The 27,069-nt window shown below is 38.3% G+C and overlaps 2 protein-coding genes and 1 long non-coding RNA gene across 3 annotated transcripts; 2 read left to right on the top strand and 1 right to left on the bottom strand.

The window, feature by feature from the left end:
• Nucleotides 1-439: 439 nt before the first annotated feature.
• LOC145212359 (sodium/potassium-transporting ATPase subunit alpha-3-like) lies at nucleotides 440-12,683 on the bottom strand. Its single transcript, XM_080080462.1, has 21 exons — nucleotides 12,534-12,683; nucleotides 12,410-12,469; nucleotides 11,830-12,033; nucleotides 11,260-11,373; nucleotides 10,599-10,733; nucleotides 9,481-9,598; nucleotides 8,941-9,206; nucleotides 8,008-8,206; nucleotides 7,265-7,387; nucleotides 6,829-6,950; nucleotides 5,662-5,854; nucleotides 4,688-4,863; nucleotides 4,492-4,628; nucleotides 4,152-4,302; nucleotides 3,923-4,091; nucleotides 3,585-3,739; nucleotides 3,331-3,454; nucleotides 2,712-2,857; nucleotides 1,776-1,906; nucleotides 1,233-1,426; nucleotides 440-852 (listed from the first exon to the last, which is right to left on the bottom strand). Exons 1-21 carry the CDS (start codon nucleotides 12,681-12,683, stop codon nucleotides 824-826), a joined length of 3,096 nt encoding a protein of 1,031 aa, XP_079936588.1. The 3' UTR covers nucleotides 440-823.
• On the top strand, nucleotides 11,302-14,309 carry LOC145212360 (uncharacterized). Its single transcript, XR_013856680.1, has 2 exons — nucleotides 11,302-11,367; nucleotides 12,555-14,309. It is a non-coding gene; the product is annotated as an uncharacterized LOC145212360 (long non-coding RNA).
• Nucleotides 14,310-16,644: 2,335 nt separating this feature from the next.
• LOC145215615 (receptor-interacting serine/threonine-protein kinase 1-like) lies at nucleotides 16,645-22,261 on the top strand. The gene is made up of 7 exons (XM_080084336.1): nucleotides 16,645-16,662; nucleotides 16,876-17,048; nucleotides 19,184-20,046; nucleotides 20,113-20,232; nucleotides 20,323-20,433; nucleotides 20,781-20,873; nucleotides 22,203-22,261. The coding sequence occupies exons 1-7, from the start codon at nucleotides 16,645-16,647 to the stop codon at nucleotides 22,259-22,261; spliced, it is 1,437 nt and encodes a 478-aa protein (XP_079940462.1).
• Nucleotides 22,262-27,069: the final 4,808 nt, after the last annotated feature.

Below are 27,069 nucleotides of genomic sequence, written 5' to 3'. Positions count from 1 at the left end.
AGCACTCGATAAAGGAGAGAGAACAGCATGAAACTGGTTAACAATCGCAAATTTCTCCAAGTTGGGTTTTATGTTATGATTGTTTCGTAAGTATTACTATTAAATTAGATCCGATTGGCTGTTTCAGACATCCATACTGTTCTAGGTAACTTAAAATAGGTTTTTAACAGTCACGTGTAATGTAAAAGACACTTTTCCTTCCGGGAACTAGTACAAATTACTATTTTGCTTTTGTCGCAAATTTAATTTTTATTTCTGTGTTGATTTTTCTGTTTTACTGTCATTAGTTTTCATAAACATTGGGCACAGTTTCTCTACAACTCAAATCCAACCTAAGTTTGGCCCCGAAACTCTATAAACCAACTTTATAAACTTCAGACAAAAATAGCCAACCTGGAAATATTTCTCAAAGTAAAAAATCCCCAGCCTCAATACAAGATCCATAGAAATCATTTTAATAAATGCTGGTTATTTTATATAATCGAGGAAACTTAAAAATACTGCGAATACAGTTTCTATGATTGTTTAAAAGCAACTGAACTAAACACCCGGGTACACACACAATATATATTGCACACATAAACATATTACATAGCTTACAAGTACAAAATTGAGACACTTTTGTTCTAACACTTTTCCACAGCTTGCAAGTGCAAAGAATTCAGATAAGTGCAGATGAGCTACAACAATCGTCACAATGAAGATTTTGTGTAAACAAAGGTAGTTTTCTTGAAAGGAACGTTGTAATTGTTTTCTCCACAGTCGCCATTGTTTTGTAACAGTGTAAAGTTGACAAGAACACGATGAAGAATATGATGACGTGTTAATAATATGTTTCCTGGAAAACCCAACCTGGAAAAAAAGGAAAAGTTTAATTAATTTACGTAACTTTTGTTTCACTGGTCACATTTAAATGTACATTTCTGACTATATTCGTGCAGTCAACCATAGCGCTTGTTACATGCACGAATTTGCAAGTTTAAAGCGCGTTTCCTAACGAGCTTCGTGTAGAAAACCATAGCGCTTGTTACATGCACGACTTAGCACACTTCAGGCAGATAACGTCAATAACGAGAGTTTTTTGGGTAAAAATTTGGGTTGATTTGCGGCAAAGTGATGAAAATGCCTAGTTACACGTATTCATGCAAATCATTTAATTATATTGTGCTTAGCGAATAGATTTATATGAATAAAATCACAACCAATAAATTTTATTATCAATATGTTCATACCTCCTGGGCTGCGACGGATTAGATATCGCCTTCCTTCGTCATAAAGCCATATTATGAGCGAATAGATCATGGGTAAAAACCACCAACTCCACTCAAGCGGATACATTTTAAGTGCGATGTCCAGTTGAGGGCAGTAGACAAGAAAAGTTGCAAACAGTGTCTCGAAGTAAAGACCAAAAATCAACACCTTGTTCCTAAAGAAAATAACGGTTACTTATTTTATTAACTCGTTATGGAACGTGGGCAAAAAATTCAGCGAAGTACTGAAACATTGAATTGGAACCAGCAACCTTCGGTAAGAATTCCACTAAAACATGTTGTACTGTAAATATAAACGCAATTTCATAACTGGGATCAGCCCTGAAGCGTCGATGCAGACCAGCGAGCACAGTACACTCATACATATTTAATATGACACAAGGCTCATAAAGGCCGAAACAGCCGGTCACCAACCATTCCTGTATGACAAGGCGTAGGCTGGAAAAACAATCTAGACTGCGGTGGAATTCGAAACCCACGACAGGATTTTTAACTGTGCTTTACCTCATGCCTTGTCGGAAGATTGAAAGTCTCCTTGTTTTGCTGATCAACAAATCGGCCCATTGTACGATCACAATCGACACAAAGAATCCCGTGTTTGTTGTGTATTCGACTACTTTCCTTTGTTCGTATGTCTGCAATTTGCAAAGTTGTAAAAACTACAAATAAACTAGAAACACCAAACACAGTGGAAAGATGAAACTAAAAACTATAACCCTTGATGGGATTCCAACCCACTAGACAATCTCGGGGTTGAGCACATCCAGTGCTGGATTAAGGGTCTGCTGGCCTGTAGGCACATTTCATAAGTGGCCCGAAAATCAGGGTTGCCAACTAAAAAATTAGAATTATCAGTGTTGCCAAATCGTTGTCACGAAGAGAATGATTGGATTTTTGGCCTGGATTTTTGACTGGCCTTTAGGCACGTGCCTACTTTGCCTGAAGGTTAATCCAGCACTGAGCGCATCCAAAGTCGAATCACAAACACCGCTGCCTCCGTTGTATTCTCGCGTCAGCTTTTGATTATTTGCGAATGGGTGGGCTGTTATGTTGGTGTGCATGAAAGCACCAATATCATAAAGGCTCAAATTTGTCCAAACAACAAAGTTAAACATGTCTTAAAAACAGTATTTCGATTCCCTTGAATAAGAAAAATCTATCTTTAATGGAAATTTTGCTATTTACATTGGATATAGAGCACACTTCAGAAAGATATATGAAGGCCCTTAATAGAAAACTTATCTAGACTTTGTGTTTGCAAACGTTTTGACGGATCCGTTTGCTAATAGACACTTGGAAGGTTATTTTTATCTTTGAAAAAGTAAAAATTGTTGCTCTACTCTCGTGTGATGTTTTTCAACAGATAGTTTGCCTGGATCGGGCCCATTGTACACTTGTATTCCCTTTTTTATGTAGAGTTTTTAGTTGGTTGTGTTTTACCCATTCTTGTCCGTAGGAATCCTCTAGGTTGTTGTTGAAATTGTCATCCCACAAAAGTCGGATTCCAAACAACATTCCCGGCAGGAATCCGTTCTGAGCCATGATTGTGAAATAAGTAAAGAAACCGGCCAGCGCCTGAAGCATTCCTATGAAAAAAAGAATTTAGATCGTATATCTTCGAATAAGTTTCCTATTTAACTTTTCAAAGCGGAACATGAAATAGGCAATGAGTATGGAGGATTGTGAAGGTTTCACGCTTAGTTTAAGGATAGATTATTATACCAATTACAGTGATAAGTAAGCTGCAGACAATGTGCACTGTTTCCACTTTTCAAAATGGTCCATAGCATTAACAACCAGCCAAATATTTTCCACATGAAAGTACTGAGCTTGTGTAAGATTAGTTTAAAACACACAATCCCATTAAATCAATCACCGAGACGGAATATGCTGCTGAGCAACGTTGCAGAGCAATGGTCTTCAACCTGTGGGTCGCGACCCAAAGTGGGTTTGCCTAAACTTTCAAAGCGGTACATGACATGGGCAGTAGGTTTGGCGCATTTTGATGGTTTTATGTTTGTTCTTAACAAGCAACTTTGCTCACATACGAACCACTCACCGATTTGTCCGTAGGCGAGCGAAATCAGCCGCTCGTTCACCAATCGATCATTTTTCGGATCACGTGGCCTTCGTTTCATGATGTCACTCTCGGCTTGTTCGTACGCGAGTGAAATGGCGGGAAGCTAAAAATTCAAATCAGCCAATCACAAACGGTGATAATTTTTTCAATGTTTACAGAGAGTTTTAGCTCCAAAACAAATTGTTTTTCAAGTCTAGTTGATTACGTCATATCTAATGACGTCATTTACCCACCATGTCGGTTCCGAGATCGATGAAAAGAATAGTGATGGTCCCAAGGGGTAAGGGAATTCCCCCCGCCATGAAGAGGAGGAAGGGGGTGATCTCAGGGATGTTCGAGGTCAGGGTGTAAGCGATCGATTTCTTCAAGTTGTCGAAGATCAAACGACCTGCATGAAATTAAGTTTTACGATCATATATCCCTTGAAGATTTTGTTGTTGTTCCAAACAGTTTGAATTTTATCGGGTTTTGTGGCCGATCATGTTTACGTTGTTGGCAGATCACGACGGGATTTACGATGGTTTCATTATTACGATCACAGATTCGAATCAACAATTACAAAAAAAATCACCTTCTTCAACTCCAGTAACAATCGACGCGAAGTTGTCATCCAACAAAATCATGTCAGCAGCTTGCTTCGATACGTCACTTCCGGATATTCCCATGGCAACACCGATATCTGCCCGTTTGAGGGCGGGAGAATCGTTCACTCCGTCACCGGTCACAGCAACAATGGCTCCCTGTTACGTCATATTTCATTATTATTGCATCCCGTACAACTTTAAAGTGATTTTTTTCACCTGTCGTTGGCATCCTTCCACGATGATCAGTTTCTGTTGCGGGGAAGTCCGGGCGAATACAATTTCTGTGTGATGTTTTAATATGTCATCCAGTTGTTTTTCATCCATTTCTGCGAGTTGGCCGCCGTGCACAACACAAGCTTTTGCGTCTCTGGAAATAAACAAAGTAATTTCTTTAAGTTAGGGGTTTCCATTACAGCTGGGCGACATATTATGTATTTATTAAAATAGAATAAAAAATGGTTCAAGCAAATTGCTGGAGAGTGCGATTTATCGGTTGTAGCGCATGATTTAACAAAGCATGTCGGATCGGGATTTGAACTCCCAGCCTCGTGATTACCTCGGATTAACTTCTTTCACGTCAATATTGAGTCTTTGGGCAATATCATCAACAGTCTCGTTGCCCTCCGAAATAATTCCAACTCCCTTCGCGATCGCCTTTGCCGTGATTGGATGATCGCCCGTTACCATGATAACCTGTATGACGTCAACAAATGATTGACGAGTGCGTGAAGCCCAGCAAAATGAGATGTTACCTTGATTCCAGCGCTCCTGCATTTGCCGACGGCGTCAGGGACGGCCGCTCTTGGGGGGTCGATCATCGACATGAGACCAACGAAAGTCAGGTTCTCGAGGGGGAAGTTGACGTCATCAGTGTCGAACTTAAAACCGGGCGGGAATTGTTCGGTTGGCAAATATTCGTGACAGAAGCCTAAAGGTGAAAAAATCCCTTTTAATAGTCAGCAGCTTTTGTGTATGGCCCGATAACGACATTCATCAAAAACAACAGCACATAAACTACATGGTAAGCTAACCATTGTACGTTGAATACACAAGAAGCAAATACCAACAGCATACAGGACACTGCAGTGGTTTTTATGGTGTTTTGAATTTTTTCTCCAGCGGTTTCCCAAATAAGCAAATATGGCTATTTTTTGGTATTTAAATGGAACACTTGCGGTCTCTTAAAACTACTTAGCGGTCACCCAAACCAAGCTTTAAAAAAACCCTGCAAGACAGTGACATTTACAAACACACGAAATATAATTAAAGACAAAAACAGGCAAAACAACACGACATTACCACAAACGGTAAGTACTAGTTACTAGGAATGGACGTAGCCCAGCCAGAACCAGAGTACTCGGTACCGAGCATTGAATTTGCATGTCAAGAAAGTAAAGAACAAAAATGACTTTTTTGAGAATGCGTTAGATGGTCGAAAAACGCGTACTTTTGGGGCCTGTGCAGTTCAATAAACTCCTGGTGATGTAAGGGACCTTGGAAAGCTGCAAAACTAGACGAGAATTGGGAATGTGTGTTACGCCAGAATACACTGAGCATTTACGTGAAATGCTCGGTTTGCCACCAAACAGAGCATTTGCAGTTTTAGCCCAACCCTAGTTAATACAAGACTAAAGCAGTAACAGTTACACACGTACACTAATAACCTAACAGAAACAGCAACAACAAACAGAAAACAACGATAACGCAACACAAACAACCAACCCACCGAGGACCCTTTCTCCTAACCCTCCCAACTCCATATAAGCCGATTCAAAGTCGTCCTTCCACGATGACGTCATATCTTCAACTTCCCCCTTGTTGAGAATTTTGTTGCACCTGTTCAAGATCCGCTCGGGAGCGCCCTTCATCACGAGGAGATAGCGTTTCTCGTCCGGGTCTTCCGTCTCGTGAATTGAAACCTGGTGATAAAGAAGATGCGATGAAAGGATTAACTTTAGGGTCAACAAATTCCTCTTTAAAAAGTTCTTTACGTTTAAAAATTATTAAATCATTGCGTAATGATGTGAAAAATGAATCAATACGTACAAGGTTTATTATCTCCATTCTCTATTCACCTAGCAATCAAATGGAAGATTCTGGTTTGTAAGTTAAATGCTCTGTAAGTTATTTACGAAGTGTCTTAATTCACGTTTTGAGCTTAAGGAAGTTCCCCATTGTGTTTTTCATTTATTACGGGGTTCGGACCCAGGTCGTCCTCCAGGATACATCCTGATTAAAGTTTTTATGCCTGTATGTTCGTTGAAGCCATCGCGTTAAATTTTATTTTCTTGCTCAAGAAAAGTGGATGAGAAGAGATTAGAACCCGAAACGTTCTGAAGTCGGTCTGGTATGACAACCAATTAAGTAAGTTTTGAGGGGTTTTTCAGTAAATTAACTGTAAATAGTTATAAATAAAACTTTCTCGAAATTTGCCATACAATTTTCCCGGAAGCAAAATATCCAGTAGGTGGCGTGGCTGAGTCATATATCATAAAATGCCACTCACGAAGACGAGAGATGTGCAGGCCAAAACACTGTAGGAAATGAGTTCTAAAAATGGTTTGGGTACAAACCCCGGCAAAAATGCCAGTAAGTCAAAAAAAACACGATTAAACAAATTTAACATCGGATTGCGAAACGGCACACAAACCATTGTCCGCTTCTGTGGTTCCTAAAACTGTGGCCGCGTTATCTGTCGGTCGAAAAGCAATGTGAACTTATCCGTTGTAGTACTATGTGATACAATACGCTGCTTTAATCAATGGTGTCTATTTGCAGCAGGTCATGTGACATAAATCGAATTCGATTCAATTTTGGGACAGTTTGTAAATCATGGGCTCTCACTAAAGGGGAACCACCCGTCTACAGTGCGGGGCAAATCAACTTGTCCCACCTGATACTTGTTTGTGGAGTTGAACGGAATCTCGGCGACCTTTGCTGACTTCATTCTACGACCTTCGACCTCACCCAAGGTCAACTCCACGTATTTCAACAATGCCGACTCCGACGCGTCACCTGTTAAGACGTCATAAGGAAATTTAAAAAAAAAACGGAAAAGCGTTGTTTTTCTTACACGCTGTAAGTAAGCGAAGTATAAGATTTGAAAGTTTTTGTTAAAATTATTATAAATAACTTCAGCAAAAAACAATCACACAGCGTTTTACAGAAAATGCTGATGGCATCATAACACTGCATAAAAGGCAACATTAATTTTTTAACACATCTGCAATAGAACGTGTCCAGTCTGTCTAACTTGTCTGGCCAACTGTTCATTTTGTAAATGGTACGCCAGGGACTCGAACCCACGCCCTACAGTTAAGTGACGTCACCTGCAGTATCCCGCTTAAGCACAGGAATTTGTGATTGGTTAGGAAGAAACGTTGCTCGGTTGCAGAGGAGCGCGATTCGAGAGAGGGAACGCCAAGTCTCGCTATCCGTACCAGTAGCGCCGCCTGAAACGAGAGAGAAGCGGTTTAATGTTGTCAGGTTTCAAATTTAGTCAATTGCTTTCAATCATGAAGTCAAAACAGCATGAACACGGCTTCAAGTATAAAATCACAAAAAAATACATTAAAATACAAGATTGTACATTATTTATTTAGTCTACAGAAGCCAGATGGTCGTGACGTAAACACATTAAAATAGTCACGTCTGTTTAAAACTCCTAAGCGAATTTCTAAATAGGCGGCTGTCTTCGAGTGTCAGGCATTTAACCTTGCGCCGCCCCCGTGGCCACAGGAGGACGCACCAGAGCATAAAACACGCAATTTGGAAATCTCTGCCAAATAGCTTTTCAGCATTTGATCGAATAACTGGTTTCGTTAGATTCCTTTAAATTACAAATAGGATATTTTTGAATCTCATTGCCCGTGGTAATACGAAATGCTGTGGTCTTGAAAAACTTTTGAATAAAAATCAACGGCCTTTTTGCCTAACACAAGATTAATATCTAACCTCGCTAAATTTTCCCATACTGTTTGAAGTGCAAGTCTGATATATTGTCAATAATGGGGTTTGAACCGTTGCCATTGCGACTTAATCAGCACAACACCGGCCAAAAATCGCGACTTACCAGATTGATCTTCAGTGGTGTCAGCCTCCACAATGGTGTTGTCGAACCACATGTGCGCAACAGTCATTCGGTTCTGAGTAAGCGTTCCGGTTTTATCCGAGCAGATTGTCGACGTCGACCCGAGCGTCTCAACAGCCTCCAAGTTCTTCACAAGACAATTTTTGCGAGCCATTCTCTTCGCAGTGAGAGTAAGGCACACCTAAAAGATGTGGCAGCATTATTTAATTCTTACGTTAAATCTTTCTAAGAATGTTTCAATGACAAGGCTGTATTTTAATACTGTAAGGCAGTAGTTCTCAAACTGTGCGTCGCGACGCCCTGGTGCGTCGTTTCAATTTTCCAAGGGCGTCGCAGAATAGTTCCGTTTCGTAGATTTTTGTTGTCGTATCAATAAACACAACTTTAATAATAAGTTTCCTCATTAACTTTTATTTGCTGGTGCGTCGCAAGTCCAGAAAACTTGTCCAGAGGCGTCGCAACAAAAAAAAGTTTGAGAACCACTGCTGTAAGGTATGGATAATGTGAACAAGCATATACATACTGCACCAGTTACACATGGATCTTAGCACGCCAGGTCTATTAAAGGCCTGATACCAAACAAGCCGGTTACCAAGGATTTCCATGTGGCAAGACACGATACACTTTTGGTAAGCTTACCGCGGAGCCTATACTTTGACAGATGGTAGAAAAATTTAAGAAAAGCCCCTCTTAACTTTGGATATTTCTACACAAGGTTTAAAAAAATGGTCACAGTTGTGACCCAGTTGTGGCATCGCACAGAATAGCTATTACTTCCAACGAACTGGAGTGGAAAAAGATGACTAGACTAGTCAACACGGCCAAGTCCCGTTACCAGCTGCACTATTGAGACGCATTAGGTTCAAACAGTGTGAACTGTCTGCCCCTAAAACATTAAAGTAGGTTCAAACTTACCGTTACAGTGGCGAGTAGACCTTCGGGGACGTTTGCGACGATGATCCCGATAAGAAATATGACAGCAGTAAGCCAGGGATAGCGCACCACCATTGCAATGAAGAAGGAAACACCCAAGACTACAGCAACACCCGTAATTATGTGAATGAAATGCTCGATCTCCTGTGCGATTGGGGTTTTCCCCGACGACAGACCCGATGTGAGAGAAGCAATCCGTCCCATCACAGTATTGTCGCCACAGCGTATCACGATGCCGCGTGCCGACCCTGTAGTCGAGGATAAGTTGGAATTAAAATATGTTTAATGGTTCAATGCAAAATTTGTTTTTTCCAAAATAAATAATATTGCTGTGTTTTAGTAAAAAAATTAACACCTAACATTAAATGTTAACCAAATACCGAAAACTTTTTACACAACAAAACCTTTTGTGAATATTTCAATCACATACGTTAACAGAAAAAAACCCATGAATTTTTGTGAACTGAACGTAGAAAAAACAGTGTAAATTTTTAATAATTTATTTTACTGCGGTAATCTTGCCTTCTACGCAGTTTGTGGAAAAGAATGCGACGTTTTTCGTTTCCAGAGGATTTTCGTGGGTAAATTCGGCGCTTCGTTGTTGGGGTTCGGACTCACCAGTCAGCGATGAATTATCGACCTTTGTACCAGGAAAATTGAAAGTTAAATACAACAGCACCCGTGGAAGCCGGCAGAAAATTTGGCAAGGGAGGTAGACCTTGATACTTACCTCAATAGATTACGATGTCAAGCAATTACGCACATGTTTATTTATATGCTCAAATTATATGAAGTAGAGTTGCATTCCCAAACACCGCAAACACTTTACGATATAAAAAATCCCCACGTAGTAACGCTTCTTGGGCCGTGTGATATTTTCATTCAAAAGTTTTTTGGATAAAATATGTTTAAATTTGAGGTAAGATGAACATAAATTAATAACTGGGATCAGCCCTGAAGCGTCTATGCAGACCAGCGATCACGGCACACTCATAAATAAATCACAGTACGCCAGGCCTATTGAAGGCGCTATACCGAATCACCCGGTCACCAAGCATTTACCACCATATGGCAAGGCGATTTTTCTAGCCTACGCCTTGCCATATGGTGGTGAATGCTTGGTGACCGGCTGATTCGGTATGCTGCCTTCAATGGCCTGGCGTACTGTGATTTAAATTTGAGGTAGATTGAAATTCCAGAAGTATGGCCCCCACATCCTGGAGCCACAGTACAAGTTGATCGCCACTAAGAAAAGTAAGATCCATTCGTTTAGCATTTTAGCCCAGAGGTCGGCAACTTTTTTGCACTGTACATTATTTTTAAACCTAAAATAATATTTAGCAATTAAAACGTCAAAATTAGTTTATCGTCCCCGGGACACGCTTCGTGGAGTATATTCCATTTTCGTTCATTAGGTTTGCCACAACGTGCCGGATCCCATGACCAAACCACTAATGTTTCATAATCAGGGTTGCTGTTAATGAAAACGATCGCCACTAAGACATTGGAGACCCTTTTGGTCAACTAAGTTACACATCCGAAGTCATTAGCAAATGGAAACCCCTATATTATCCGAATCAATTCGCCCAATATTAAAAAAACGCTGGATTCGGTTCCAGCTCCGGTTCCGGCGCCCTTACCTTACATCCGTTGGCGGAAATAATCCTTAGATCAGCTGGAATCTTGTCTCCTCCTTTAACTTCCACCAAATCACCGAGAACTATCCGCTCTGCTGCTATCTGCTGTTTCTCACCGTTTCGGATCACCAGGGTTTGCTGAAAATATACGATTTCTATGTGAGCGTGGTAAACAGGGGAAATTCTAAAACGTTTGAACTCAGAACAGAAAATTTTGCTAAATACTATGGATGTCGTAAAGAGCATTTGCGAATATTTAAAGCTAATTGTGGGAAAATGCTAAGGTTATGACTTATGACCGTTATTAGGGTTGGGGTAAGTTTTTTGTACAAATAACAATCAACCCAACTTATAAATTTAATTAATTACTTGCATTCGTCCATAACTCACTGTTAATTTTATTAACTGTGCTTTTATTCTCTCTATAAGAAAATAGCAACATTTTTGTAATTTAAGGCGTAAGTAGCTCTACCCTAAACAATTTACTTAATAAAACTAAACTGTCACAAAGCTTGTGTGTAGGCCTACTTAATAGTTAATACAATACGTGTTGCAGGAAAAAACACAATACATGCATTTATAACTATAAGGTCTCAATCGCTGTTGCCATCATTTTGGCAACAAAAGAACGGGTTAATGTTGCAATTCTAATGTGAATATTAACCTGAGGAACAAGATTTTTGAAGGATTCCATAATTTTGGAGCTTTTCGATTCTTGAAAATACTGGAAACATCCAGTGATGATGACAACAGCCGCAAGCACGATCCCAAGGTACAGCTAGAAAGTTGAAAATCAAAAGAAAAATTTACACAATTGAATCGTTCCTGTTTAAACAATTAGGTATTGTTTACGTCATAATATAAATGTCAAAGTATTTTAGAAAGTTGAAAATCAAAGTTTGAACAATTGAATCGTTCCTGTTTGAACAATTAGGCATTGTGACGTCATAATTTTATATAATTAAGGTCAAAAAGTATGCTTTTAAAGTACATTAAAATCATCATTCTAACCGCTGTTTTTCGCGCAACAACGTCAAAAATAAAACAGATTTCGTGTCAAGAAAACGTATAAACATAAAAAAATAACAAAAACGTAATAAAAAAATTCAAATAACTTTCACTATCAATCTTAAAACGTGAAAAAACTTAGTGTTAACTTAAAAAAAATTAGCAAAACTTAAAGAAAAGACATAAATGTTACAAAAAGTAAAAAGTTGCAGTAAGGGTTACTCACATTATCGTTGACATAGTTTGGGTTTGTGTTATAGTCGATTATAAAAGCGATAAAACACAGAATAGCACCGACCCACAATAGAGTAGAGAATCCACCAAACATGAGTTTGATGAATTTCACCCATTCTGGGGTGGTTTTCGGGGGCGTCAGTGCGTTGGGTCCGTCCCTGATGTAATTTTCTTCAGCTACTTCATGCGACAAGCCCTGAGAGATAATTATTTTTTAACAAATAAAGTAAAGAATTTTTTTTGGTTATCCTTGAGGAGTCATGATGAGTGTAAACTTGATATTAGTGGTTAGGGCGTGGGTTTACACGTCTCCCCATTCACTAGTTAAGTTTTGTAAACAGCGGGTTCCCTAAACAAATCGTTTCTAAGTTTACAGAAATTAATTTGCTGTGGTTGAGCTGAGATTGCTGCCCACAAAAAACTAAAAGGTGACCTAATTTTCTGGACAGGAACTGTATTGTAAATGTTTTGTTATAACCTCAAGATTTCAGTTTGCAGCAGTCACTGTACAAATAATTGACTACAAGAAAAACCTAAATTAATTCCACCAGCATGGCGAGAATTCCCCCTACCTGACTGGGGCTGGTCGCGTATCTTTCGCACAGCTCCTCCACAGAAATCTTATGCTCGTCCTGTTGAAACAAATCGTTGTAAATATAACAATCACGTTACGAGTATCGACCAATCAGAACCCACCATATCGACTTCTTTTTTCAGATCATCCATGTTCTTCTTTTTCGCCGATTTCTTCTCCGCTCCTCTTTTCTGTCCGCTAACAGTCGCTTTGTTTGGTGCATTGTTGTCAACAATCGGCTGATTCAAACTCGTCGTCTGGAATTCAGCCATTGTTACCTAACACAACTCTATAACCCGCTGTAGAACGATAAAGCAATTAAAGATTTTTCCCGAATTGTGAAGTAAATGAAGCGAATGGTAATTGTGACGTCATAAACAACAGTTACTTAGTACATACAAAAACTTCTGTAGTAATTCTAGCGACATTTATGTTAAACCAGTGGTTCTCAACCTTTCGTGGACCGTGCCTCCCTTAAATATGTAAATGATCTCATGTTTGAATTCGCTATTAATTTCGGCTTTAAACAGGTCGAATAGAGTAAACAAGAATCCGTAATCATGAAACACCTCAATATAGACAAATAGTATGTGAAATAGTGGATTAAATTAGGGAATAAAGTTAAAAAGAAAATTGAGTGGGTGTTTCTGGTGAATCTACACTCGTGCCCCCCACTCGTAGAGTTGAGAACCACTGTGTTAAACCCACCCCATAGGTCAGCATTTAACTGGTTTACTGCAATAGAAGGTCTGAATAACTTAATTAAGCTATGCTCACGTCACGATGCAATTAACCTATCTACGAGCTTGTGTTGTAATTGTCCAGTAACAATGTGCTTTGTGCAAACACAACCTATCAATCGTAAACTAACAAGCCTTCTAGGCACCAACACTTCCAAATTAAACTGAAAAAACAAGTCTAGTTTAGTTGATCGTTTTCTAAACAGGAGGTATATTATAAACAGCGTTCCTGCACGAGTTTAAGGTTCAAAATATATTAAAATATTCAAAGCAATTAATTTACAGCTTTAATGTAATGGTGAGTCAGCTTTTGATTACATGAAATTGAAATTTCAGCGTTTGCATCATTATGATCAAGCCCTTAAACACGGGTTAAAGGTTGCACTATTTGTAACGAAATATCTTGTGGCAGCGAATTATTACTGATTGAAAACACTGACGTACACAACAGCCTGCTGTACTGACAGCGGTAAAGCACCAATTTAACTTTGTTGAAACCCTAACTTTCACCTGCTACATCCAATCATGTGTCTCCTAGAATAAAAAACTTCTGTACTGAACTGTAAAGCATCTCACCATAAATCGCACAAAAATTGTCAAAACCTACAAAATAATTTCCAAAAATATGTAAATAAGCCGGCTATCAACATTGGTGCACATGTAAACATAAGTTTGTTACGTCACAGAGTAATTGCAAGCGACCGCTTCCTGTAATGCAATTTAGGTGAAACAGCTTCAAGCAGGACAGCAAACCGCAGACACAGCATAAGAGCTAAATGTAATGATTCAACACAACAAACTGTTGTGTCATAATGAACGGAAGCGCACGTGACGAACGATTGTTGTTTCTGATGACAACATTGCATACCATCGCACTATAACAGTATACAATGATGGTGGCTGATTGGCCGTATAGGTTGGAACTACCCGATTTTGACTTTACAAGCACTAAACATTACAATACAAGTTCTTAACATTTGTTTTTTTATGTTTAAAATCATTAGCCAGTTCTTGCAGTTTTTCATGTCTAATTGACCTGCATTTAAATAATGGACCACCAGCATTCGTTTTTCTCACATCAACTTCAAGGCATTTTCTCAGGAAAACATATACCAGTAGTCAGGTTTCAGGCGTTAAAAATATACAAGCCTCTACGTATCCACTGAACACATTTTTCAAGAATATATTATGTTGTAGGTACACAGTTTACAACTTTACAACCCAACATAATTGTAAAGTTTTGTCTTATCTACTTTTATTATTTCATCAAACCAAGCGTTCACCAAAGCTACAGACCACTTTGTTGCAGCCAAATAAAACTCAAGTTAAACTTCTTTTCTCCAAGCAGTGACGTTGCATCCTGAATAAGCCGCATCACATCCTGCTAGCGAGCCTAGTGATGTATTACTACACCAGCAGCAGTAAAAGGTCTTGCCTGTGTTTATATCACATTGTCTTGCTTACACAGTCCAGTCCTAATCGCTTTTCACCATAATAGCTTTTTGTGTGTCATGATGACCAAAAGTTTTTTGTCACAAGCTATTAATAGCCACCACAAAATAGCTTTTTGCCTTTAAGCTTGTATTTTGTTAGCTACTTTAGCAATTTCACAAGCCAGGTTTATTGTAACGTTGTTAAACATATGTGTTTCAAATTTGCGAAGAATGGTTGTTTTAAATAAAAACTTCTTAAGCCAATCCATTTCAAATTGCATAACAGCCAAAGACAATATTTTTGCATAACTGTTGAGCTAAACATACAAACACTTGTATCAAATATACATTTGTACTTTAGTAATTAGCAACTATTATGCAACCTTTAACACATTTATTGTAAGGATTTTCATTAACATACTTTAAGTTTTGGTTGCAAATTTTTAAATGATGTTTTTGCTTGTTTATTTTTATAATCACATACTTTTAGCTTTTATTCAAATCACACAAGTTGTAGAATAAAATTAAGATCATGCTTCCCACCAAACACATTAATATTGGTCAAAAGCAAACTTGCCTCCTCTTAATGACACACTGAAGACTAGTTACAATATTTGGCTTTCAAAATGATGTAATTGTTGAAAATAACAAACACTACTGAGAACAAACAATTAAAAAATATTCGATTTATAACTATCACCAAACAATAGCATTATTGACAAACAAATGTGTTATCAAGCAATAACAACCAACACTGGACAAACTTTTGAAAGTCATTTTTTTGCATTTAAAAAAATTGAGAGACATTTTATACACAAACATTTTAGTTTCTTTTACAGACAAAATCCTCATTGAAAAGTCGAGTTAATAATTTCAAACTATAACAAGTTCAAGTTTTAAAAGACGCTCACCTATTGCTTGTAATTTTAAACTATATAGGCTACGGTTTTATTGTAAACTGGTTCTTTCACATTCAACCCACACGAAGACTGACAGCGTTTATTTTTTCGCACCCATATAGCTGCATGACGATCAGCCGCTGTGCATTATGACATCATTACCGGTTATTATGTCGTCAGCAAGTCACGTGGTTTAGCAAGGTTTACCGTAAAGCTTTTTCAAAAACTTTTTTTTATTAACAAGGTTTAAAGTAAGCTTTAGATTTGGATTTTGAATATGCCCACCATGCGCCAAACTTACTTTCATTTGAGTTCCTGTCACATAGGTTTATAAGCCTAAGCCTAACCCAGTTTTGTCGATTTCCAAACCACTGTTTAATTAACGGCACCAAACGTTAAAAAACACTGCAACTAACTTTTAGTGACGAAAGCAGTTTCGTATATTCTACAAAAATCTTTGAAAAACGTCCATATCAAACCAGTTATTTTCTAAATTTCTCAAATTTTTCTCCTAAACATATTTTGAATTTATTGCACTTTTAAATTCTGTTTGCATAAAGTGTTTTATGTGCAACACGCCACAGACAAGGTGAGTTAAAAAATCCATGCCATCTAAAACCGGTCCCTACCACGAAACGGGTTTCCCCTTTTTATTTTATTTTGTCGCTGTGTTTTCGTTTCACCAAGCAGCAAGCACTCGACTTAAACGAAGGTTAACCAAAAGCAATCACACAAATGCACAAGCGTCTTGGGTGGACGCGTCATACCAGCAGGAAACTCATGCGCTTGGAAAGTGGTTTCGTATCTTTGTTTTATCGATGGGAAAAGAACGCGAGACGTAATGATGAAAAGCTTTTGAAGCGAGCTGTACGACTCACTCCAGGAAATATGCTGCACATTATCAGGTGGGGACGGCAATATTCACATACAAGTTTGTGTTGCAAACGACTGCTGGGTGAAAGAGTTTAAGTATAAATTTGTCGAACTTAAACTGATGACAACGCTTTTACTCGGTAACAGAAATCATTTGTTAGTCAGAATTTTGTGCAAGAGGAAAATTGCTTGAAGATTTATTAAAATCTGTTTCTTGTTGTTTGCAGCAAAACAATAGCGCAAAAAGTAGAGAAAAACTTAGTATCATTTCATGTAATTACTTTTACAATGGCTTCAACAAACGAAGTAAGTAAAACTGTGATAATTTACAACTTTAGTTGTGTTGCTAGCATTTTCGGAGATTGTAATAATATACAGTGATTTATTATTTAACTATAACAAACCTACAAATGGGACTGTCATTGTAGTACACAAACCTTCAGGCCGGATAAATATATATTTATGGTTGTTTGTAAATAAAAAGATGGGAGATTTATAATTTGTTTGTTTTTTGTAAAGTTACGAGAATTGGACTGTGGTGACATCACATGTGACCTCGACTCGTACGAGGCTGGTGCAGGAGGTTTCGGGGATGTTATAATTGGATTCCACGAGGGTCTACAACAAGACGTAGCCATTAAAGTCTTCGCCATCACTGGTGGACCAGTGGAGAAAGCGCGACTTGAGAAAACGTAAGTTGTAATCATTCTGAAGATCCCTTTACTTACGTGAAATATGTATATCATCAATAAACGGTGAATCACTTCCAACTTATGTATTTTTATTGTGCGTTGTAAGCATGCTTTTAAGACTGTCAAATTGGGTGACAGCATTTTCCATTTTATTGAAAGCCTAACAAGTAAGCCCCGGCCTGTGACAACGTGCTTGGAATGTTTTTTCAAGACATGTGCCAGTGTCACTTTTGTCAAAATCATATTCGTTGCAATCTGGTTTTGCGGACTGTTACTTGCTTAGTATTATAACGTTTTAACTTTTATGTGTTTTTATCGTTCTTTCATGGAAAACTGATGATGCCTAATCAGGCGCAATTAATATGTTTGCATAAAAATATCACACTGACGCTGAACGCACGATGTCGCTTTTCTGAGTGTTTCGTATATTTGATAAGTCAAGACAGTTGTGAGACTGTCCAATATATTTGAATAAGTGAACCCTGTTACACAGGCTGATTCCTGTAGTCTGTTACAGAGTTGCAAGTCGGACCGGGCTTTTCGGGCCGGGTTCGGGCTTAGGTATTTGTCAGAAAACGGGCTCAATACGGGTCTGACTTTACGTTCCGTGTCCGCCATTTTTTAGTAACAATTCTCTGGATTTGACCTAATGCCCACCCTGCTCTAAAACGTATTGTTTACCCCATTGTCTACTATTGTTCATTGTGTTTGTTGTCTTTTCCCTTTTTTTCTTTCTCATCCTTTGTCGCAAGGCTTTCGTGGCTGGGCCTGTCAATCAAAATTTCGGGCCTAAACGTGCTTCTTAAAAACGTTTCGGGATCGGACCGGGCTTCGGGCTTATACTTTCGGGTTTAGGCTCAGATTTCGGGCCCGCTTGCAACTCTGGACAGCGCCGCCACCTTGGGTTTTCAAACAGCCACAAAACGTTGCTTAAAACTGCAACCTGTTAGTGCAGTGGTTCTTAACCTGGGGTTCGCGGACCCCCAAGGGGTCCCTGAAATGGTTTCAGGGGGTCCATGGAGGGAAATATGTTAAGTATCATTAACCAACAGATGGATATTTTTAAGTTTCTTAACCATTTTTACAATCCTGTATGCGAGTGCACGCTGTTTATTACACCTTAATTATGCCAAGAACAACTGCTGTGTGTGACTGTCTTCCCTATTGTGACATCATAACACACATTGGAACACTATATACGGATCTGTTCATAAGTTTAATGGTGAAAATAACGGCCCAAATAGACGTTAAAAGCGACATGCTTTATTGTTCAAACGTTTCGGCAAATGTTCATGCCAACATCAGTGATATGAAGGTCACGTCAATTGCACCCATTTATATACACTTTAGTCGCATAAAAGAATGATAAAAAGGTGCGAAACAAGCGTCGCATAAAAACGATAGATAAAAAGGTGCGCAGAAGCGAGGTGTAAGCCACCTGCAAATGTGTGCGTCTGACCAAACAGGTGCAGAGCAACTACGACATACAATATATTTACCAACAAAGAAACAATAGTAGGACAGCACGTCACATCAAAAATACGCAATAAGTTAATTAGGTATTAAACAAATACAAAGGAACCGACTTAGAATCAACGTTTAATTCCGGTTTATAGCGTTGAATGAAAATTGATTCCAGTAACATAAGTCGATAGCGGTCCCTGGCTGTCCCAAGCACTTCCGGGTTTTTAAAGTCCACTACATGGTCTTTGTTGGTCTGAAGGTGTTGACACACCTCGGACGTTTCGATTTATTGGTGTTCATGAACTCGCGTTCCAAGGTTTCGCCTGGTTTCTCCAATGTATGTTTTTCCACAAGAACATTTCAGTCTGTAAACAACCGAAGATCGGTTGAATAATCCTTGCATATCTTTATGCACAAATGCTTTCAAACACAGAAGCTTGTGAAAGCATTTGTGCATAAAGATCAACACCTTCAGGCCAACAAAGACCATGTAGTGGACTTTAAAAACCCGGAAGTGCTTGGGACAGCCAGGGACCGCAGTTTTGTAAAATTCGGCGCCTATGCTGTTAAGACATTACGCTTTTGACTTCCGAGCTATCTATTTATGGTCTGTTGTAAGACTTTCCACATAAAATCCATGTAGGCATTATTTATCAATCTGCTTTCCTTAGAATCAAAGAAGAAATTCAACACTTGCAAAAAGCAGACCATGAAAACGTCGTTCGAATTTTTGGTTACGTCAAATGGCCTTTCACAATGGGCTTTGTGATGGAATACTGCAAAGGTGGAAGTCTCAAAGAGTTACTACTCGATACATCCATAGAACTGGGCCTTGGTGTGCGCGTTCGTTTCTTATACCAAACATCATCAGGAATGGCTTTCTGTCACAACTTGCCCGACAAACGTTTAATTCATCAGGACCTAAAACCGGACAACATTATGCTGACTGAGGAGCTTCAATGTAAAATAATTGACTTTGGAGCCGCCGAACTGGCAACACACAGTTCTTTGGCAACTGTGAATCCCTTGGCCCGAAGCAAGAAAGAAAAGCCCCAATACACTGCCTACTACACCGCCCCAGAAAAACTGAAGGACCCAGCCATCAAACCCAAGACAAAACATGACGTATACTCGCTTTCAATTATAATTTACATGGTGCTTTCTCGCACAGTTTCTTATCCGAATTTGGAAGGAGAACAGTTAAGGAAGCTTTTGCAGCTAATTGAGAACGGAAAAAGACCAGACTGTCAGAAAATACAGGATTGGATTCAAACTTTAGTCGGTGAAGACAGAGAAGTCGCAGAGCAACTCCAACTACTGATGAAGCGATGCTGGGATCAAGATCCCACGAAACGTCCCACAATGACTGAGATAAGTGAAGAATTGAAAAATCTACTGGAAAAGCAAAACCCCGAAAACCTACTTTCTCAAGTAGAAAGTGTTGCCAGGGAAATGGTTGTCAACCAACCATCCACCAACGAAAGTCAACGCGTCCCGCTTCATCATTTCTCACCTAGGACTGGACGTTTTGAGGGTAAACCTTCATATAACACACCACAAACAAACGTATTCTTTATGAATAATTTGTTTAACTTTTTAGTACCGTCTACTACATCTAGCCGCACAACAGAACGATCTACCGAACCACCAGCGGGCGCACAAGGGGAAGGTTCTTCTGAACAAGGGGAAATTCCCACCAGTAGCAGGTCACAGCAGCCGGGTATGAAATACATTGACTTGTTACAATTTGTCGAAATCCAAATAATGTTGATAGTTGCATTGTGACCGATAATCTTGTAAAAATTTTTAGATTCCATCGAAGGAACAGAAAGTAGGGAGGCCAATACATCCATAGAAATCACACAACCGAAAACATCATCCGCTGTAGTTTTACGGGACGTCCCCCCAACTCCGCACCTGGGTATAAGAAATTGAAAACCTAATCGACTGTGTTTGCGCCAACTAGCGGAAAATAAACACAAACATGTTTTAAGCGCTTTCTAATGCCACAGTTGTGTTCAGATTCCAACAGGCAAACCAATCACAAATAAACACGTGAAAACCACATAAATACATAAGCTGTTGCTGGCAGGCATTACACTGAGAAAATTAAATTTATAGAATTCTTCTGGTAATTGTATTTCATACCGTCGTTTCAATGTCCTATACAGGTCGCCTTTATGAGGGTAAATAACACTAAATGTGCGTGTTGCAGTGCACGATAAACAAAGAAAAAAAAGATCACATATAAATACTTTTGTTATGTAGGTGAGACCTCAACTTTGCGCAAAGTCAAACGAAGACTTAGAAAGCTGTTTGGATTCAAAACGGAAAAATATCCAACTTTCAGTGAAACATCAGGTAATACTTGTGTTAGTGGTTTTGGAAGAAAGATCTTAAAACATAAGTTTTAATTGGTAGCAAATATGGCTGCAAAACCTCACATGGCAAAATAGGAAACTGCTACCAATTAAAAAAAACACGTGATTCCATTTCAATGGTTTATGGCGATTTGATCAACATTTCTGGCATTTTACAACGGACCTTTTGAGTTTGATGTTATTAATTAATCTTATACAAAATAAATGCTATGCTATAGCAAGTTATTATCAGGCCTTCCTAACGAACAAAATAAATGGATCGAATATGTTGAGGTGATTGAAAAATTGAATAATTAAAAACCAGGTTTATAGTGGTCTCTTTAACATGGAAGACGAAGTGCAGCTTTGTTTAAATGTTTGCGAATAAGAAGGGCGTGTGTAGGTATAACTACACTCCTTTGAATAAACCAGCCTGGAACTGCGGAAAGCTTGCGGACAAAACCCGAATTATCTATAGCTAGCTAGTTCGTAATCACCAATTATAAATTTGGCGGATTTATTCCAGGTTTTTACACCAAAATTCCGCAAAAAATACCTTGAAACCAACTTGAAACCAATTTTTTTAAACGTTTAAGTGAGTATATTTGAAAGCAATAAACGCTGGAGGTCAACCAACATGCAGTTGTCTCCAATTTGTTTGCAACCAGTAAACTTTTTCCATCGTTTAAACTTTAAATTCTGACTCTGCGAGCCTTTTCGATCGCCATACTGCAGTGTCAGTCTTTGCGTAAAGCGTCGCCATTTGGTTTTTGGAGGGTGTCATGGCAACCGCTTAGCATGGTTCAGTTGATGCGAATCACATGCCACCATTCATGCATGTCTGACTTCGTGGCAAGATTTTTGTGCCTTTGATCAGCTGCCCACCAAGGCATCTGGTATTGCACCTGTAATAATGAACTGGATTAATTATAGACCCGCTTTGGGAGTTCAGAAGTAGTTTGACGTCACACGAATGCGGAAATTAAAAAACAAAACGGAAACAAACGAACAAATCTAAAAACGATTTGGAGCATATCACTGTTATTCAATTGCTGTTAGTCAACTAACACGTCTTGCGAAGTGCGATAAAAAATTGTTTGTTATGAATTTAAAGTTGGTCGAAAAAAGAAAAACGAGCGAATAAAATATTTCCGCCTCCTGATTAATAAGGAAAAGTCCCAACAGTAGTAGATCACATAGCAAATACGAATTACATTGACTCGTTGGAAAATATAATAATTCTTATAATGTCAACAGTTACATTGTTGGTCTGTAGCAAATCTCTTTAAAAAGAGTCACTTTGGAAATGTCATTTTTTATTTGTTATCAGATTCAATCACTTTCACTGAGGAGGAACTACAAGAGGAATTTCAAACGTATTACTATTGAGTTTTAAGTATTGTGCTGATTTTTATGGAACTTCTACTAGTAAATTGTTTGGCCGTTGTTTACTAGCAACAAACCGTTGGAATTCGAAGGGCCCTTTCGGCATCTTGTCCAACGCCCTAAATAATGTTTGTCCACTAACAGTTTATTTGCTTAACGCAGGAACGGTCTTTTACTCCCCCTGGCAACTTGTTGTGTACGAAGTTGTTTGTGTTTATTAAGACCGCGTTTCTCTAAAAGCGCAGTCGTTGGGGAAGTTGCTAAGATGCTGGTCGCTTAGTTGGACAATAGCTTCAGAGAACGTTACAACCAACGCGTTGAATGTTGGTAAAATGCTTGATATTACTGGCGTTATGTTTAAATTTACATATACGTAGTAAGTAATGCCGAGCATTCATTCTGTTCCAGTCGACATTTCTGTTACTGCATTGAACTAATGTGCGTGGACTGCTGTGTATGGAATCGAAATAAACAAAGCAACCAAACTTCTGGAGCGTTCAATATCCAATCCTGAACACGCAAGAATGTAACGCATCAATCTTTAAAAAACGCTCGTATCAGCATCACATTACCACAGCAACCTGTAGGTAAACGGTAGAGCTACTAACGCTGAGCATAGGCCCGGCCTAAGAACTTCTGGTAGGTGGCGCAACGGAGCATAGGCGTAAACCAATCACAAACAAACTCATAATATTCATAAGCCGCTGTTGTAAAAATAATGTACACGGGTGTAAACAGCAGACGGTATTATTGGTGAATTTTGTTTACTTGCACAGCGACAAGCCAAACTCAATAACATGCAGTAATAAAGTGGCACAAAAACACACGGGATACAGACTCGAAACGAAGCGGTTGTAAATACAGTAAAACACAACAACAGTATATAGAAAAAAATATTAATAAATGAGTCGAAAAAGGTCGAAGTATTTCAGTTGGACAACATTTAAGTAAAACTGGTTATAACAATGACCACTAACTAACACACCTGCTATTCAGTCATTAATATGGTCATGTATCATTTATGTAACTTATAGCCACAGTCAGCCTTTTCAACATATTCCATTACACGTCACAGATTATAATTGGCACACAAAAAATAGTCTTAAATCTTTTTATTTGTATCATAACTGACAAATTGAACAACCACATTAAATTTGTGTCAGAACTTGTTTATTTAAACATCTTTTCTTAATTTTTGTGTACAACTATTATTGTTTGTAAGCTTCTTAACGGCTAAACTTGCTGCTTTATTTGGTGGCAAATAGCTTATATTTCCTTTTTTTGAAGTACAAAACTCTCCAAGCTTTGAAAATTACAACACTCTCACTTAAATTCTAAACATATTATTAAACCTTGTGCTTCTTTTTTACAACCAAAATGAATCATAAAGCTATAGTTTGAGCAAAATAATTGATAGCTTCTTCCATGATTTCCAAATGACAACTAAGAAACTGTTTTTTTCTATTTAGTGCTATCACTGCAAGTGCAAGTCTTTTTTGGAAATAATGGTTTTCTTTAAAAAAGTTTGCATTCATTTCAGTATTGACAAGAACCGTTTTGCCTTTGAGAGACTCATTGAAATTGCTGGCTAACTGGCTTTTCTTTTTAAAAATTTCAGTAACTTTTCTAACAACGCTTGGTGGTCACTATGCTTGGTGATCACTACTATCTCCTCGGTAGAATGTTCATTCTTAAGAAACACTTCCTGTGAAACAATTTAGCAGCTACTGTTTAGACAAACAGTACATGCCCATTATATCAATACACATGATTGCACTTGGTTGCCAATACTGTCCATATGGTGTGTTAAGAAACTAAATATTTAAAATTGTCATCACTACGGTATTCCAAAATACCTTTTGCTCGTGCAATTGTTTGTTCTGCATTTAATATTGCCTGTATTTCAGTGAGGAATTTAACTTCACAGCCACAAATTTATTTTTTCTTTGTTAACATTCAAAACTAAAACTGAGTATTTCTTGTTGTTGCTTATTCCTGCATGACATATTTGGAATAGCAGATGTTTTATCCCATTTTTTCTTAAGCTTTTTATTCAGGTTTTTATTATAACGGGTAATCATGACTTTTTAAAGTATTACATGACCTTTTTTCTTTTTCAAGGTGATAGATACATTTCTAGTTCTGTGATAACTGTAAAAACTGAAGCCACTTACAGTCACCTTAAAATTTTTTGACTAACTATCAAACAACAAAATTATAAGATTGCAAAATAATTATTTAACTGTACTCACTGTCGAACTTAAGAACAGTACACGGGTTTGGTTTTGGAGCACAACATAGACCCGGAACAGACAAGTTTCAAGTTTCAAGTTTAGTTTATTGGCACTTAAATCAACGAAAATTGATTGTAACACAAAGATTGTGCGTGCGGGGCAGCGAAAGACCACGTCATCCTGTCAGCCAACCCTTACACAAGAAGGTAACAGTGGCGATAAACTTTGGAAAAATAAACAATTAAGCTTACGCAAGATTTACAGGAACAAGGAGAGTAAGGGGAGAAATGGAGCTAATAAACAATCCAAAAAAATAAATGAAAATGAGAAACAACAACAGAATAGCACATGATATAACAAAGCAAGGGACCTGGTCCTGCTTGGCAGGATTGTTTCTTACGAGCACGTGGTTGACTGATTTCGTTGCCATGCCAAGCCGAGCAAACTCTAAGTCTCATTCAATAGCTTATTTTTATGTTTGATTTATATTTGGCAAACGGTAATGTTTTGGTTAGTTTAGGGATTACAGCCCAATTTGAGGCTTTTGATTCCAAAATTTGTTGCACAACGGGGATGAAAAAAGTTTTTGGCATGATTTTGTCTTGTATCGTGGTGGTGAATTTCGGAAGTGGCCTGGAAATATGATTGAAATACTGAAGGCAGGAGGTGTTTTTCATATTTATATGCAAACTTAATAATTTCCTTTTGAACCAAGTTTTGAATTGTGAGAATGCCTAGTTTGCAGTAGATTGGTTTCAGGTGCGTTGTCATACTAGCATTGGAGATTATTCTGATGGCCTTATTTTGAAGGATTTGTAAATGATTTAGATGAGTAGAATATGCACGCCCCCAGTTGATGACACAGTACTGGATGTGTGGATGGACGAGTGCAAAGTACAGACACAACTACAGGCCGGTTCACACGCTACGTGATTAGGGGAGCTGCGCGAGCCGCAGCACCCTGTCGCCTATTTCGCCCGGCATGTAGCTTTTCCCAGTGCGCATGCGCACAAGTGCAAAACGTCACGATTCGTCATAAAACTGGGTAGAGCTACTAACACTGAGCTTCACCTTTGGCTCGACCTGGGAACTTCTGGTAGGTGGCGCTAAAGAACATAGGCGTTTATGGTGCTGACTCAGCAATTTGGGTTTATGGTAAGAATAATTGCTGAGTCAGCACCATAAACGCCTATGCTCTTTAGCACCACCTACCAGAAGTTCCCAGGTCGAGCCAAAGGTGAAGCTCAGTGTTAGTAGCTCTACCATGAAACTTGAGGTGCAGTTCCACCATAGATAACATATTAATGCCATAATTGTTTTTTAAATTAAAAAATGCCGATCAAGGCGGAAATTATAGTTATAAAAATTATACTTTAGTTATAAAATTATTATAAGAAATTATAGTTATAAATTTATTTTAGAATAAAAAAGTAAGTATCATGAAAGTTATCTATATTGTTGTGGTAGGAATATTAAGTGAAAATATCTAGGGGGTGCTGCAGCTCCACAGCACCCTAGCACGAGCCACCCCTGCTTACAATAATGGGGCTTTCATGTCAGTAAAAACTGGAGAATAAGTTTCATGAGGTAAAAAATCTTTTGCAACTAGTTTTAGACAAATGTTGTATTTTTTTTAATTTTTGATTAGTGTTTTAATCGATCACAATAAGTTGAATTTCAAGGAACAACAAACTAGGGTTCCTTTATTTCCCGTTTTTTTTAATTCCTGAAAATCCCGGCATCCCGACCGAAAAATACGCCGATTTTTTCGTGCTTAATTACGTCATTGCGAAGGCTAAAATTGGTTTATTTTTGCTGCAAGCATTTATTTAGGCATGATTTTGTCGATTAAAACCATATTTGGAATCAAGTTTAGCGAAAACAAGTTTCTTAAGTTACAAAAAAAAATCACTTTTTTGATACCGCCGGATAGCGCATTTTCGCAACAAAACCTTACTGTCTTGCACTTTATGGGCAGGAACTTGGCCGAACGGTCTGGCGCGCCTGATCCACATACAAACATAAAAACCCTGATCGGTATTCGTCCCCGGGAGAGTCCTGGGTTCGAACCCCGTGAAAAAAATAAAATTAAACAAAAAACACTTTATCATAAAAAAAAACATAAAACGCCGTACTTTTGCAGGAATTTTTTCAAACTCATAAATAAAAACTCCCTTTTACTTGATTGTCTGTTTCCCGGGAATTTAGAACAAGGGAATTTAAAACAAATTTGCCAAGATTCGGGAAAGCAATTAAGCCGGGAAATCCCGGGGAATTTCCCGTCGAAACATTCCCGGGAGGGAACCCTACAACGAACCTGGTAAAGCTGCACCGACCAAACACAACCATCTGTATATTTTCAAACCAACAAGTTTCCGCAAGTAAACTGCAACTCTCGATAATTGTCAGAAACTCAGATATAATCACATTTATTACCAATTTCTCCAAGGACTTCTCTACTCTCTTAATAATCTTATAAACAAAACCAGCAGATCTCTGCAACATTGGCAAGGTAATAATTTGAAAACCTAGCTACACAATTTTGTACATGTTTATGAAATATTAAAAACCAGTGGC

Source organism: Phallusia mammillata, chromosome 2 (genome assembly GCF_965637545.1).
Source record: "Phallusia mammillata chromosome 2, kaPhaMamm4.hap1.1, whole genome shotgun sequence".
Taxonomy (NCBI): Eukaryota; Metazoa; Chordata; class Ascidiacea; order Phlebobranchia; family Ascidiidae; genus Phallusia; species Phallusia mammillata.
Note: the sequence above shows the minus strand (reverse complement) of the source record. Positions and strands in the feature narration are given on the sequence as shown.

Excerpts from the sequence above, each read along its gene's own strand:
- LOC145212359 (XM_080080462.1), bottom strand. The coding sequence starts at position 12,683 with ATGGCTGAATTCCAGACGACGAGTTTGAATCAGCCGATTGTTGACAAC. Across the intron at positions 9,207-9,480 it reads TTCCACAAACTGCGTAGAAG|GGTCGGCACGCGGCATCGTG; the intron begins GCAAGATTACCG and ends CCTCGACTACAG. Across the intron at positions 7,388-8,007 it reads CACCACTGAAGATCAATCTG|GCGGCGCTACTGGTACGGAT; the intron begins GTAAGTCGCGAT and ends CTCTCGTTTCAG.
- LOC145215615 (XM_080084336.1), top strand. Across the intron at positions 20,233-20,322 it reads TAGCAGGTCACAGCAGCCGG|ATTCCATCGAAGGAACAGAA; the intron begins GTATGAAATACA and ends AAAAATTTTTAG. Across the intron at positions 20,434-20,780 it reads CCCCCCAACTCCGCACCTGG|GTGAGACCTCAACTTTGCGC; the intron begins GTATAAGAAATT and ends TTTGTTATGTAG.